Here is a 16,419-nt window from a genome sequence, read left to right as displayed (position 1 = left end):
ATTAATATTATGTGTTCCGTTTGACGTCCGAAGTCCATTATGAGAGTACATCGTCTGATTTCCGCTGCAGGTCGCTAAATTTCATGACTTCCGTTTCCTACTCACGCCTACGGCGCCCCCTATACCCCTTTCTGGAACTAAACTGACAAGCAAATACACGCCGCCAAATTTGTCATTGTTGCGTCGTTTTTCCAAACGAGCAGTCGTTAAAAGTTAAATAATTATAATCAACTTTCGAGATTTAAAGTAGAAAGTTATTTTAAAACAAGTGTTGTTTGTCTTCCGTTTCTTGAAAAATCAAAATAAAAAGTTAAGTGTAAGTGTAGAGGGGTAGTTCGAATTCTTCGGATATTTCATCGGATTCGTCGGAAAATGAATACGACGGACCACCAAGGGAGCGTCACAAGCGTGACTGATCGCGGGATCTGAATAAGAGGTTTGACTTATTGTCACAACAATTGGTAAGTCTTGTAAATAATATTTTAACTTAGAATTATACTAATTGTAAACCGGCGATACCACCCTCATTCTTCTATGCGCCAAATTATAAGACTAACATGTCTAATCTAGCTTCAACTTATATTCAAAGTTCGGCATATACTGACGAAAAATTTTTACGTGCGCCAGAAATAGAGGCGGGTAGTTTTGAATATTTGAGCGTTACTGTAAAAGAATCTTCTGTACCGAAAGCAATTCACTCACGTGATGACAAAATTTCCTGTTTTTATTGACTTAAGAGTGAATGAAGAACTTCGACGTCTGGAGGACTACTTTAGTCCATTACGTTGGTTCCAGATGGAACGGAGGTTTTGCTCCGTTAACTAATGCCTTTTTGGCACAAAACGAATACGTTAATACTACCTTACAAAGCCTCGTTGACTGGTCAAATTCATCGGACGTTCAGCTTAACTCTTCGATTATTATTGAAAAATTGAAACAAACTTTTTAATAATTATTCTGGTTATAAGACAATTTCTCCCTATATTCTTCAATTCATTTGCGGTAAACGTGTCGAGGTTTTTAAATTACTCCGTAGGGACCGCTTAAAGTAATTAAAGGATAAATTTAGAGAAAATACCCCCTTCTTGTGATTATATGTTTAACGCGAGTCTACTAACAGCATTTATACAAAAATATAGGTGGTATATATAAACTACAAAATCGGGTACCATCTGCTACTTGCACACGGACCATAACCTGAACCGTCGCCTTCTACTACCAATACAAAGCCCTTTCGAGCTAGGGCAAATTCAAATAAAATTAAGCAAACCGAAAACAGAGATTCTGAGCAATTCCATCCAAACTCCTCAGCATATTTGTTGAGGGGGAGGGGACATAAAAATGCACCTAACGTAATATTAAAATTAATAAGAGGTGGTAAAATTAATAACAGGAATCACATTCAACTAAACATCTCCATTGGTTCTTCCGACATTGGATGTATAAAAATTCGAAGTCTAACATCACATTTAAAGTGAATCGAAATGCAGAATTTAATTCAATTAAGTTTAGAACCCGCTCCCCTGACGCAGTCTTTCATATCTCCATTTTCTATAATTCCCAAGACCAATCAAGGCGGTTGAATCACTACATGAAACCGAGACATTTTCATCTTTTCCACCATCAACAAGTCCCCGATTGCTTACAACATGGGGATTAGATGGTCAAACTGGATTTAAGCCAGGCTTATTCATCTTCCGATAAAAGAACAGCACAGGAGGTTTCTCCGGATCAGTTCTCAGGGTCGTCCCCTTAGATGATTTGTCTGTCATTCGGATTAGCTGCACCGCGTATCGCGGATTTTTGCTTCAGTAACACACTGGACGCCCGAAATACTTCGCAGGAACTGCCTTCGACTAATGGTCTATTCAGATGATTATGCACTTGTACACCAGGACCTCTGTCCTGGTGTACTCTCAAAACATCTCTATGTTTTGAGAGTTCAAGTAAAGATGGCCATACGTTTTTGAGCAGCCTAGATTGGTGGATCATTTAAAAAATCAATTATGACACTAGCGAGATAAATGAACTTTCTGGGAATTGTATGGGATACGATATCCAACACCAAGTCCCTGCCCTTAGAAAAATACAGAAAATTCGTCAGAATTTGCGCGTGCAGCTTGCGACCGGCAGTTGGAACCTAATGCAGGCGCAACGCCTCGTAGGATATCTCAACTTTGCAACCTTCATCACCCACCGGGGAAGGTTGCATTGCCGAGTCCTGCAGTACCACACCAACAAGCTATCCTCGGGTATCCTAGCTTATCAAAGCAGTATCCGGACGAGGTACGTACAGAGCTGGACTGGAGGTTAGAGCACATCAGTCAGAGGACACCTATTCATCCTCAGAGAGTGGCCACGAACCACGTCATCAGTGACGCGTTGGACATTGAATGAGGAGCCCTTATAAGCAACGAAATGATAAAAGGGTCATGGGACACCACCAGACCGAATGGCACTGCAATTTGAAGGAGATGTACGTAGTGAGAGCAGCCATATCCTCCAGAACAACTTCGCTCCAAGACTCGAGAATAATTCTTCAGTGCGATAACAGAACAGTTGTTTTCTATAAAAAGAACGAGGGAGGAAGCTGGTCACGACAATTGCTAGATCTGACTCAAAATCGGCTGGCTCTAGTGGACCATTTCAATGTTGTACTTCTCCCTCAACACCTACCCGTACTGTACAACACTGAAGCCGACCACCTCAATGTTGTACTTCTCCCTCACCACCTACCGGGACTGTACAACACCGAAGCTGACCACCTCTCGCGAAATCACGCCGGCTCCGAGTGGCATCTCACAGAAGAAGCAACCACGAGGCTGTTCAATCTGTGGGAAACACCAGACAGTTATATTCGCGTTACAGACAGCACACGTAGTAACAAACTATGTTACTCTAGACTTGCTAGACGCAAACGCCTGTTTTTAAGACTTCAGCAGATCCTGGCACGATCGACTGGCATGGTTGCTTCCACCGTCCAATCTGATACCCAGGGTGCTAGGCCACCTCAACTCAGCATCAGGTCAGTACAAAATAGTGGCACCCAAGTGGAAGAAGCCTTTTTGGCCTCGACCTTTAAAATTCAGAGATCTGAGCAACAGTCTGGCGAACACATTGACAATTATACTGCCTGCTTAAGTCTACGCCTGGAAGCTTGTCTTATCTCTGGTGAGACGCGCTGACGGAGACATCGCAGGAGAAAAAGCTTGACGACCTCCGTGGTCGAGTGGTGTGTGCACCGGTTTTCATGGGTGCGCCGCTCCGGGTTCGATTCCCGGTCGAGTCGATGTAGATTACCATTGGTTTTCTGTGTTGTCTTGGGTCTGGGTGTTTGTGGTGCCGTCGTTACTCTTGATTTTCCATAACACAAGTGCTTAGCGGCTTACATTGGGATCAGAGTAATGTATTTGATGTTGTCACATATTTATTATTTATTAAAATAGAGAGTCTTCGATAAGGACATGCGCCCCTAACTGAAAAAGTAGGTTAGATTTTGTCAGGGAAATAGCATTATCTCTCGTATACATGAACCAGCAAATGGAGCTAGATACTTCGATTACCTGTATTTATCTGTCATCGAACCATTCTAATTTATAAATCAGTTATAGGATCCGTTTGTGAAACTATATCTGATATAAAAATAGTGTCAAGCCCAATAGTGAAATTCAAATCTATTTTCCTGGCAAATACCTTCACCTCCTAAATTACCTATATGGGATGCAAGAATTTTAATTTCGCTATTTAAAGCATTATAATACAGATTGTATAGTGTGTTATATCAAATATCCAGACGCATGTCACTATTTTGCTGTTAGCTTCGGGCCGCAGAGTACATGACCTTACTCTTTTACGTGTTGAAAGTGTCCATTTTATAGATAATGTACTTTACATTACCTTGCGTCCCATATTTGGATCGAAAACCGATTCATCTTCATATCAACAATTAAGTTGGACTTTCGTGGCTGCTCCTGACCGAAACATCGATGCAGTATACTGGCTATGTTCTCTAGTGCACATGACACGGCAAATCAGAGGGAATATAAAAAATCTATTTTTAACAACCTGAGGCCTTACTAGACCAGCTACTGCAGCGATGATTGTGGTTGGATAAAAGGTCTTTAAGCTGATTCTGGTATTCAAACATCAGCTGGAAGTTTTAGAGCAGCAATGTCATCTTTAAATTGGGTAGAAAATTACCACATTAATGACATATTAGGTAAAGGTAACTAACTGGCAACATGAGCTTTCATTTAAGAAGTTCTATCAAAAACATATTATTAATACATCAAATGCAGAGATAACTACTAAAAAATCTCTTGCTCATTATTTGATTTATGTTTATTTGAATTCATTAGTTAAAGTTATATGATTTTCTTTAATGAATTTAAATTATTTACTTAATGCCATATTTCAATTAAATAATAATTAATCACATTGTTGCGTTTTAAATAATATTTTATTACAAATACAAGCCACCAGGAGATAACAAACAAGTCTCTCATAATGGACTTCGGACGTCAAACGGAACACATAATATAAAAATTTTACCTTCCAATAAAATTCGTATTATGTTTCCTAAGACGTCCGAAGTCCAGGAAAGGTCTTCCTGGGGCTACATCCATCCATTATGAGCCAAACAATGACAAATTTGGCGGCGTGTATTTGCTTGTCAGTTTAGTTCCAGAAAGGGGTATAGGGGGCGCCGTAGGCGTGAGTAGGAAACGGAAGTCATGAAATTTAGCGACCTGCAGCAGAAATCAGACGATGTACTCTCATAATGGACTTCGGACGTCTTAGGAAACATAATACAAATTTTATTGGAAGGTAAAATTTTTATATTTTCCGTACATACAAAACATTACAGAATATACAGGGTTATTGATAATTCGACGTACATCCGTTAGGAAATGATAGGGGTGACTATTTACAATAATTTTAACCATATTAGGATAGCATAATTCGAAAGTGAACCATTTTTGAGTTATAACGTTTTTTAGCTTTTTTCAAAATTTGTCGAAAATGCAACTTCAAAAATTTATTTACAAAAAAATATCAATTAAAATCTATTTTTTCTTATGATTTAGGTATAAAAACGAATAAACGTTGGATATTTGCCAATATTTAAACAATCATTATTGGCTGGTGGGAATTCGTATTCGAACATGAAAGAATTTGTACAAAAGGTCGCTCTTTAAAATTCCCACAAAATTAATTAAAAATAATATTCAATGTAAAAAATCTTTCTTAATTACTTAAATTTCTTACTAAATACAAGTTTAAAATAAAATTTAAATACATAAACAGTTCAATAGCTAAGTTATAAGTAAGACATTTTGTGATATAGCCTAATTAAAGTTTTAATAAGCGAGTCCTCTCTAAAAAACTAAAACTCTTTATAACAGAGCACAGCACAGCACACACAGCATGTTCTACAGTGCATCATACAGGATTCTATCCTTATCGTTATCCTCACGAAGAGATCCCCGAAAGGAGAGTCTTAACGTCAACCCTCTGAATTCTATTGTTAATTTAGAGGAGAGTTGAGGCTTCTTGAATAAGACTCTTGATGAGTGGTCGAAGGAATGATTTTAATGAAAAATTGCTCCGGTATATATACAAAAAATAAAAAATAAATTAACCAATCAAAAAACAGTATAAAGAAATAATAAGAAATAAAAGAGACGGAGGATATCGTTCCGTCTTGCTCGCACACGCTGACGTCACGCGCCGAGCTGCGCGCGTATTATGCCGGGTCGCGTATCTGCTGCCGCGATGTTATAAATATCGCCCCCGCACGTCGCGTCAGCCATTTCGTTCGAGCGCCGCGCGGAGAGAGGACGACTGCACTGAAGATCGCCGTGTCGACTTGCCATGTGTTGTGTAGTGAAGTGTTGAAGAAAGATGAAGATATGAAGATAAACGAATCTAAAAACAGTCCTTTTCAGGACTAATCTTGTTTCGATACGACTTGAAAAACAGTCCTTTTCAGGACTAATCTTGTTTCGATACGACTTGAAAAACAGTCCTTTTCAGGACTAATCTTGTTTCATTACGACGCAAAAAAACAGTCCTTTTCAGGACTAAACTTGTTTCAACGACGACGCGAAAAACAGTCCTTTTCAGGACTAATCTTGTTTCAATACGACGCGTCTTAACAGTGCTGCTACATTAAGATAAGAAGTTAGAAGGTCGAGTGCACATTCTCTAATTCCATAGTGATATAGTTTTCTGACCAGAGTTTCATGCTGAACACAATCAAAGGCTTTGGATATGTCACAGAAAATCCCTAAGGCATCCTGCGACCTCTCCCAGTCTTCATAGATATTTCTTTTAAGTTCGATACCTGCGTCGATAGTCGAGCGACCCTCGAAAAAACAAATTGTTTTCTATGAAGCAGATTGTAATGAAATATGCTAATAATTGATTTAAAATGTTTTTTTCAAATATTTTGTTGAGGGTAAGTAGTATTGAGATTGGCCTACAGTTGTTAAAAAAATCAAAAAATCAAAACCAAAGTATACTTTATTCAAGTGGGCTTTTACAAGCACTTTTGAATCGTCATTTAACAATTAAGTGAAGCTACCACCGGTTCGGAAAGTAGATTCTACCGAGAAGAACCGGCAAGAAACTCAGTAGTTACCCTTTTTCAACATTTAAAAAAAAATACAATTATTAAATTAATATATCCTGCCTCGAAGTCAAAAGATATTAATTCCACGCTTTTTTATCATCTACAAAATCTTGTATCGAATAATACGCCTTTTTCACCAATGTTTTTTTTTGTAAGCGATTTGAATGTACGAGACGGCAAAGTTAAAATGTCTGTGGAATTTTATTATAGAAATGGATACCTTGCCCCAAGAAAGATTTATTGACTTTGCGGAGTCGGAAACTTGGCGTTATAAGCTTATCCTATAGGTCGTATAATTTATTTCTGCTTTTATATATACTAATAGTAGCCCAGTCACTAAACTTCAATTTTGTATTATTATAAAATGATTTCATTTTAAATATTTTATTAAATTCTATTAATATTAATTCAAAAAAAAAAATGAATTATAAAGTTCATTTGGATCTTGTGTCGTTAGATCTAAATAAGCTAATTTACACGCCACAATATCTTTAAAACAGTTTACTTTATGAGCCGTTATTGGCCTGTACATTATTTTTTTTGAATGAATAATTTCTTTGTGTTCTAAAGAAAACTTCTGACCACAGTGTTAAATTATTTATAATTGAAAATTCATATATTTCACGGTCACAAAACACATTGTCAATACACGTAGAAGTATCGTTGGTTATTCGTGTTGGTTCATTAACTCGGTGCGTTAAATTAAATGACCTAAACAATGTGACTAATCGAACACTCAGCGAAGTAGCTTTTAATAAGTCGACGTTAAAGTCGCCACATACAATTATATATTTATTACTTTCGCTTATCTTTTTAAGAACATACTCCATAGTGGTTTCAAATAAGCAAAAATCTCCCGATAGGGGCCGGTACACGCATACTATAATGTACTGCGGAAATTCCACGCAGGATAATTCGATAGTACGTTCGACAGAGACAATATCTTTTCGAGATTTACAAATGATATCATTCCGTACTAATATTAATGAGCCACCGCGAATAGCATTCCCTCTTACGAATGTACTTGACAATTTAAAGTTTGGGATATTAAATATGTCAAAACTTTTAATCCAATGCTCTGTGAAACAAAATACATGAGTTCTGTAATTTTCTGAAAATAATTCTATTTCATGATCTTTGCCACCTATGCCCTGTATATTTTGATGTATAATATTTAAGTAAGAGGGCATAGGTTTTGTCATTTTATTCAGTTTAAACTATGAATTATGAATACTATGAAATATGAATAGGATCTGAAGAGCTACCAGATTTAAATATTGGAATGACTTTGTTATGTTTCATCAGGTCAAGAAATACACCACGTTGCAAGGTAAGGTGCAATCACATCAATAACTGAATTTATCACCTTTACAGAAATACCCCATAGATCAGTAGTTTTCTTAAAAAAAATTCTAATGACTTAAATGTACAAGTTATGACATTGGTGTTCACAGGGGTAAAATTAAATTTTGATTTGCATTCTCGTACATTTTCTTTCATCAATGATTCGGTAACAGCTGGAGAAGAAATAAGTAACTTAGTTCTAGAAAATGGTATGTCAGCAAAAAATTGTTCAAAAACTAAAGCAACTTCCCGTTCACTATTTATGACTTTATTATTATAATTTAAGTTTAACTCGGAGCTGCGACTGCCACTTGTGGTTGTATTATGCAGTAAATTTGTATTAAAATCTCCACAAACAATAATGTCTTTATTAGATTCAGATAATTTTGATAAATTATTTTTCAATACATTTTCAAACAATTCATATAATCCACTAGGGGGCCTGTATACGCATACAACAATGACACGCTCAAGCACAGGCTATTTCTATAGTTTGCTCAATAGAAAGGCTCACAATATCTTTACGTTCGATATGACATAACACTATGAAAATAGCCAAAATATACTAAACGAGCGGTGTCAGCATAAGTTAGTTATTTAACTTTTCTGACCGCATATGCTGCGGTGTTGTTTTCCTGTCAAGGACACTGTAGTCTGGAATCCAATTCTATTTCTGAAAACACCGTAGTATCGGCTAAATCAAGACGGTGGCCCCTGTTTTGACACATATTATAATTATGCTTTCTAACTTTGGGTAGGATAGAAACTACATGTTTTTTTTTATTATTATTTATTGAAAACTAATCGTGTATTCCTGATAACTCACGCCGTTCACATCGTCATAGTCAGATTTTTTCCTGTCTAACTTTAAAATTAGTAAAGTATCAGCAAACAACACTATATCACAAATACCTTTAACATAGAAAGGAAGATCATTTATATATGCTAGAAATAGAAAGGGACCCATAATTGAACCTTGTGGAACAAACATTTTTAACGTACACATCCAGAAGACTTTATTCCATTAATGAAAACTTGCTGAACAATTAAAAATCTTATATTAAGGTTAGAATTACAATATTTGTTTTTGCCAATATCTCTCTCTCTCTCTCTCTCTCTCTAAACGAGTCCGACAATCGATTACTTTTTTAACTAATTACAAAAATAAAGTCAGAAGCTGGTGCTGGCTGAGTGTCACTCAAGCCGCTGGTTGAACAGCACCGTTTAGTAAAGTCGCTGGGGGTTTATTGGTTAGTTTCACTATAGTGGCCTGCGAAATATGTGTGTAGGTATATAGAAAAATAGAAATATGTATAATAGTAGTCGTTGTTGTAATAGTGGTAGTATAACGTAGATATATGTAGAGTGCAGGTATATTAAAACAAATATAGTACTTTACTACAATTACCTATATTACAAAATGAAACAACAGCTGGTTTTTGTTTTCTTTATTAAATTCAAATGCATTTGGTATTATATCGTTACACAATATCTCAATCTTTACAAAGTTACATCGACACGCGTCGAATAAATTAGACTCCAGAACACTCGCTTTAAGCTTAGGAAGTATAAATTTAATAAAACAGGAATATGCATTTAGAATATTTTGTTCGTATTAAACCTGATATGAAGCATACCTAGTACATAGTTAAGTAGTTAAATATTTGTGATAAAATATTATTACATCTTTAAAGTATTTACATCGAACAATCTTAGTGAAACAGTCGTGCTAATACTGACGCGTCAACACCTCGCACGCACGCTCGCTCGCACGCACGCACGCACGCACACACAGGTACTTGTGAAACGTATAGTTATGACTTCTGTACTATATCATTTGCTGTCGAGTATAATTATAATTAAATTAACGCACGACGCCCTCGAGGCACCTTAAAGTAATATCAAAGCGTCAAAATTGTAAAAATACTAACTATAATAAAATAAACATCACTATTATCATATATATTTACTTTACAGCGAACTGCGAACGGTCCCCGTCCGCAGCCTCCAAACGATACGATTTATGAAATAGATACTTCTAGTTTACAACTCCGGTGTTGACAAACAAGTCAAGGCCCCCCCGCGTCTCCCGCTGACGTCGTCATTCTTTGTAGGTGGAAGAGAAGGAACCGTAAACGTCGACAGACGGAAGGTCTACTTAAAATTTATGTTTTGTACTAATTCGATTAAAATAATAATCAACGAATCATCTCGTCAACAATCGCCACGGACACACTTACAAAAATATAATTTACACGCGACGCGACGCCGCAGCGACCCAGCATGTCCCAGCGAGCCGAGGCGCTCACACGAAGTGGCGCGGCGACAGCATGGGCCGATCGTCGGCGTCCGGCCCGTCCGGCCCGTCCGGCCCGTCCAGGCCGGCCGCGGCCCAGTCGCGCGGGCGCACGGAGGCGCAGCACAGGCCGCAGCCCAGGAAGTCCGCCAGGTTGTTGAGCGGGCCGCGGCTGAAGGGCGAGCGCCCGCCCCGCGCCTGGAAGTGCCGGTAGCGCCCGCGGTTCAGCTGCTCGTTGGTCGTCATGCCCAGGCACACCACGAGGTACAGCTGGCAGCACGCCAGCACCGTCACCCAGAACAGGTGGAAGGCGGCGTTCAGCGACACCCAGGCCAGCCACGCGTCGCACGAGGCCCAGGCCAGCGGCGCCCCGGGCCCCGAGGCGGGCCCGCAGCGCGCCGAGAACGAGCGCGTCGCCCCCCACAGCATCCACGCGCACATCACCACCAGGCTCACCAGGAACCCCACGAAGTAGCGGTGGTTCTTAGCTCCTGCGAGGGGAACGAGCGGTCAAAATCGAATCATCCCGTCCGGCGCTACTACGCCTCGAAAGGCCCGAGCACTTTCGAATCGTCAGCGTCGACGCAGACGCCCTACCGATGCAGTTGGCGACCCAGGGGCAGTGGTGGTCGAACTTGGCCACGCAGCGGTTGCACACGGAGCAGTGCTTGGAGCGCAGCGGGCGCCGCAGCAGGCACGCCGAGCAGAAGCGCGCCGGCTCGAAGCCGCCGCCCGCGCCGCCGCGCTCCGACAGCTCGATGATGGTCTGCGGGCAGCGGCCGGTGAGCGGGGCAGGGGGGGGCGGTGAGCGGGGGCGGGGGGCGGACACTCACGCGGAACTTGTCGGCGCGGCTGGCGCTGATGACGCCGGGGTCGCTGCGCCACGAGCGCAGGAACGTGTACCAGAGCGCCAGCGAGCACAGCAGGAAGCCGGCCGTGGCCGCGCCGCTCACCGCGGGCGCCACGAACGCCAGCCACGTGATGTAGAACCACACCTGCGCGACGCGGGGCGTGAGCACGCGGGCCACTGGCCAAGGGGTGTTGGCAACGAGTGACTAGTGTCGCAGGGAAGCGTCCCTGCGACACTAGTCACTCGTTGTAAAGCAGCGGCTTTACATGATTTTACGCCCTTTTCCATATTGTGAGGTAGACAGAAAGTCTTACGCTCGATTCATATGAATACTCGTGTGAATCGCTTCATATTTGGGTGAATCGAGCGCAATACCTTCTGATGGTGACGAGGAGGGAGCTCCTCCCGTGTGTATACCTTAGTCGCCAGATACACGCTCAGAGGGAATATATTCTTGAGGTCGTCGTCGAAGAGCGCGTTGGTCAGAAAATGGAGAAGCGCGTAGAAGCAGACGAGAAGAAAGGCCTTGATCGGATACATGGCGTCCATCTCCAGCACGAGCCCCGTGATGTAGAACGCTAGGAAGGGGATGCTCACTACGCACCACCATCGGAACTTCTGCAATGGAGAAACCGGGTACAAGTTATGTGACAATTTGTATGTAATAATGTACATATAATGAAACACAAAATCTAAAACTAGATCATACGACCATTGATCTTGTAATAACTTAGAAAACCTTTATAGTTTGATAATATTAATACGAACATCAAACTCACAATTATATAATTGGATTTTATTATCCAGAACTTGATTATTCGGGAGAACACACTTTGGTCGAAAATCGAAATGACGCTGTAATACTAAAGATATAAAGTCTAAACGACGGCAACGAAACGTCGCTCACCTTGTCGTACGCTAGTCGGCGGAAGATATTCTTTTTGGACGATATCACAGCATGCTCTTTTATTTTGTCGGACACCTTGGAACCAACCCACAGCGAGTCCGCGCTGCTCTGCAACATCGCGAGGGGCGTCACCCCGCGCAGGTTAGGCACGTCTAAGCTCGCGTTTCCCTGCAAAGTATCAAATCATGAAGTCCTCCGTCGCGATCCGAATCGGTCAGCCGAAGGTGGCTCTAGTTCCGAAGACCCGACTCACGTAGAGGATCAGGGTGGTGATGGCCGTGGTGTTGCGAGCGAGTATCGCCCAGTGCAGCGCGGTGTTGCCGTGCGAACGGTCGGTGGGGTTGGTGGAGGCGCCCAGGGTGAGCAGCAGGCGCGCCGGGTCCACGGCCGACACCTTCCAGCAGGCCCACATGAGCGGCGTCATGCCGCCCGCGTCGGGCGCGTCGGCCGCCACGCCGCGCGCCACCAGGTACGCCACGACGGCCGTGTGGCCGAACTGCGCCGCCAGGTGCAGGCACGCGCAGCCCTCGGCGTCGCGCAGCGAGGCGTCGGCGCCGGCGCGCACCAGCAGCACCGTGGCCTCCAGGTGGCCCTGGCGCGTGGCCCAGTGCAGCGGCGTCGACTGCAGCTCGCCGCCGATCGCGTCCACCTTCGCGCCCTTCGACAGCAGGTACTCGATGATCTCCCGTCTTCGAATAATACTCATTCTAACTATGTATCATATGAAAGCTTAAGCTTACGCAAAGAATCAAGGGTTGCTTATAAGTTATCATTTTATAAATTATATCATTAATGTCTGTTGAATCTAATATTAATTTGTCAGATTTAAGTTAATAATTAATATATTTTATTATTATTGTAAGTTATAACTAAGCATACGCGTAACAGATGGCGCTAGTATACTTTGAATCGGGGTATAGTTTCGCTCAAGTAAAAATTATATTAAGTCATACAATTTTATTTGTTCTTTGCTTCCCACCAGTAGATGGCATTGTACCCAATCCTAGATCAGGCAATAGTTTTCTTTATTTATTTGTACAATACATTTATTTGCATTAATTAAATATTAAGTTTTAACAACAGTGTGTAGTTTCATTTAATAGTACAAGTAAGGACAATGTCTTATTCCTAAAGAATACAATATTGTAGTAAACTACAAAAAAATTTAATTAGCAAGATTATTACTAGTGAATTATTATTGAGATAATTTATATTTCTAAGTAAACATATATTTCAGGCAAAATTGTGCCCTAAGCAAAACTTCACAAGCATATTGTTATGGTAAAAAAATAGGATTAAAATAAATATAGTTTTCTAAATTAACAGTTATCTGGAATGATGTTTTTAATACAATGCATAATATAAATCTAATGAACTCAAAGGCTTGGCAGCGGTCATCATTGTTTTCATGTTTTTGCTCACATCTTACTGAGTTATGACACATAAGAAAATATATATGAATAAAATGGTTTTACAATCATGTTCAGCCTGTGATAAGTGAATATTAATTGAAAAAATTCTCTCAACATTAATCATTAGATTCCCCTGAAGGGGTGAAATCCGAGGTGTTATCCAACAGGTAAATGATGATAAAATTGACTAGATTAAACTTATATTTTATGAGATTGAAACTTTTATAACTTTAAATATGTATGAGAAGAACAAAATTGAAGTGGTTGACAATTGAGTCAAAAGACAAAACCAAATGCATTAGAACCTCATTTCCAAAAAAACAGTAATACATAGATACTCAAAACTCCTTTAATAAGTAAATTTAATTTATGCAGGTTGTCTGAGTAACAATAATTTGAAAAATAGTCTATTTGATCAGAATAATAAACACAATTTTGACTTTTTTTTCTACGTACCTATTGTTTATTGAGGCCCAGTGCAAGAGAGTAACTGTTTCGTGATCCGGTTGATTTACATCCCAACCGGCCTCGACAAGTTCTTTTACACGAGCAAAAGCTCCATATTGTGTGGCTTTTACAATATCGAATCCGCTGTAATCGCGTTCGAGAGGAGCCGGTGGGGGCTCGCGCGGCGGAGGCCCATCGCCCTCGCGCTGCGACTTCCCACATTGTCCCGTAGCGGCGGCGCCGCACGTGCTGTCGTACATGCTGTTTACCGTTTACTCATCGATGATAACATTATTACTTTACTTTTAGTTACGAGCACTATTGTTCACGACACTACACAATCAGACTGATAATTATTGATAACGAAAAGAAACTTCTGTCAAACTAATATTATTGACATTTCTCATTTGGTTGCGTTCAAAAACAATTCTTTTAGATGACTTTTGTTTGTATTTAACCATGCCTCATCACCCTAGATTATTATAGCTGTTAAGTCATCTTATTTTTTTCATACATTTCTTATAAATAATAATGGGTACCTATACGATTTATAAAAGCACCATAGAAGAATTATATATTGTTGGAATAAACAAGCAACATCAGCGTCAAGTCATACAACTTACCTATTTAAAAAAAAAAAAGGCGGGAGATTTGTAGTTGACACATTGAGAATTGCAATTATAATTATTACGGTGTAATGTGATTATTGATGGTTATTTGTGTTGTAGACTAAATGTTTTTCTTTTGTGGTAGATTGATTGTTATTATAAATCAAAGATAATTGTTTTAGAGGTTAACCTACTTCCTACTTCTGGTTCTAAAAATATCTATATAGGTAATTAATCTTCGATGCTTGTGCTATAGATTATATAGAAAATCAAAAAGAGACTCGTGCTTGTTAAATTCCCGGTGATATTAATTTGATCGTCGAATGATTGCAAAAGGTTGATGCAATTAATGATAATGATAACTTTAATTGTTGAGTTCCTTATGATATTCAAATATTGCTATACCACAGCTAAATCATTAGGAATTTTCTTATACAGTAAAGCTAAGATGATTGCCGTGTTGGTGTCTGTTATTTATACTTATACTTTACGCTTGATGCATATAACCGCGTAAACGATTGTAAGCACAACTAGTGTATTTAAGCCAATCGATATGAAGCATTATGATACTATCACGTTATTTATTCCATAAATATTTTTATGTCATTTAACCCACCGGTTCGGAAAGTAGATTTTACCGAAAAGAACCGGCAAGAAACTGAGTAGTTACTCTTTTTCAACATTTAAAAAATACAGTCATATTAGCTAAATACAATTATATGTGTATGTAATGTATCCTGCCTGGAAGTCAAGAGGTATTAATTCCAAGCTTTTTTATCATCTACAAAATCTTGTATCGAATAATATGCTTTTTTTACCAATGTATTTTTTATAAACGATTTGAATTTACGAAACGGTAAAGTTAAAAATGTCTGCGGAATTTTATTATATAAACGGACACCTTGCCTCAAGAAAGATTTATTGACTTTGCGGAGTCGAAAACTTGGTGTTATAAGTTTTCTCAATACCACGACAAATATGTTTTTACATAATTTCAAGTCCCTAGAAGTAGTAGGTGTAGATAAAGACTTCACAACTAACAGGGATAATCTGCAACTATTGCGTAACTTGCCGCAGTATAGAAGGTGCAGGTGAGTAGTCTTAAAACTAATAATTGAAAAAAATCGATACTCAAATCAAAGTGAGTTCATATGTTGGAGTATTCTCAGCAGAAGTATGTATTATGCTAAAGGTAAAAAGAAGTATAAACGATGCCAAGACACGTGGGATGAATCCTTCGAAGAAAGGTCAACACAAAAAGGTATCTGGTATAAGACTACTCAGCTACAGCCCTCGATATTTCTTGGGTTATAAAAATAAATAAATTTGCATTTTGCCTTAAAAAAGTACCTCTACCAATTGGTGGTTGGTTGGTGGGTTTTAAAGATGTGTATCACATATTAACGGAGTGTGTTCAAAGTGAAGTGCCAGATAGAACGTAGGTCAGCAGCAAAAAGGATAATATATAATTTGGTGTGCAATTGAATCGTTGAATTAATTAATTTAGAGTAATGTTCTAGGAACAGGGCCGTATTTAGGGGACTACCGGGGCAACTGCCCTGGGGCCTCCACATGAGTGGGGGCCACAATACTTTTCAGCGAGTTAACAAATACCGAGATGTAGTCAAATTATAATAATCTTACTACTTAATGTGTTAAAAGTTATCGATACTAATAAATAAATCATAGCATACTGGTTGAAATAAAAAAAGTTTAATAATCCATAATATAATTATTGGGGTCTCCACGCTCCTGTTGGTCTAGGGCCTCCACTGGGCCACAAGCCCAGGGCCTCGAGAACTTTAAATCCGACTCTGTCAAGGAATACAATGTTCAGTAATCAGCGTTTTATACAAACTAAATCCTAGATTACAATAGACTATGGGATTGCATTAGAAAATCGCATCCAGAATTTAAGGTT

At 39.5% G+C, this 16,419-nt stretch overlaps 1 protein-coding gene and 1 pseudogene across 1 annotated transcript; one reads left to right on the top strand and one right to left on the bottom strand.

Annotated features, from left to right (window-relative positions):
- The first annotated feature begins 1,859 nt into the window (after nucleotides 1-1,859).
- Nucleotides 1,860-2,931, top strand: LOC124544264 (annotated as a pseudogene).
- Nucleotides 2,932-9,411: 6,480 nt separating this feature from the next.
- On the bottom strand, nucleotides 9,412-14,281 carry LOC124544246 (palmitoyltransferase Hip14). The gene is made up of 7 exons (XM_047122718.1): nucleotides 13,900-14,281; nucleotides 12,285-12,720; nucleotides 12,032-12,199; nucleotides 11,542-11,742; nucleotides 11,108-11,269; nucleotides 10,872-11,040; nucleotides 9,412-10,765 (listed from the first exon to the last, which is right to left on the bottom strand). Exons 1-7 carry the CDS (start codon nucleotides 14,148-14,150, stop codon nucleotides 10,284-10,286), a joined length of 1,869 nt encoding a protein of 622 aa, XP_046978674.1. The 5' UTR covers nucleotides 14,151-14,281; the 3' UTR covers nucleotides 9,412-10,283.
- Nucleotides 14,282-16,419: the final 2,138 nt, after the last annotated feature.

This window comes from Vanessa cardui, chromosome 4, assembly GCF_905220365.1.
Source record: "Vanessa cardui chromosome 4, ilVanCard2.1, whole genome shotgun sequence".
Lineage (NCBI taxonomy): Eukaryota > Metazoa > Arthropoda > Insecta > Lepidoptera > Nymphalidae > Vanessa > Vanessa cardui.
The sequence above is the reverse complement of the archived record's forward strand: the minus strand, read 5'-3'. Positions and strand labels throughout refer to the sequence as shown.

What these genes read in the sequence shown, in the direction of transcription:
- LOC124544246 (XM_047122718.1), bottom strand. Translation starts at nt 14,150, where the DNA reads ATGTACGACAGCACGTGCGGCGCCGCCGCTACGGGACAATGTGGGAAG. An exon ending in TGGGCCTCAATAAACAATAG is followed by an intron (nt 12,721 to 13,899) that starts GTACGTAGAAAA and finishes TATTATTCGAAG; the next exon opens with ACGGGAGATCATCGAGTACC. An exon ending in CTGGGTCGCCAACTGCATCG is followed by an intron (nt 10,766 to 10,871) that starts GTAGGGCGTCTG and finishes TTCCCCTCGCAG; the next exon opens with GAGCTAAGAACCACCGCTAC.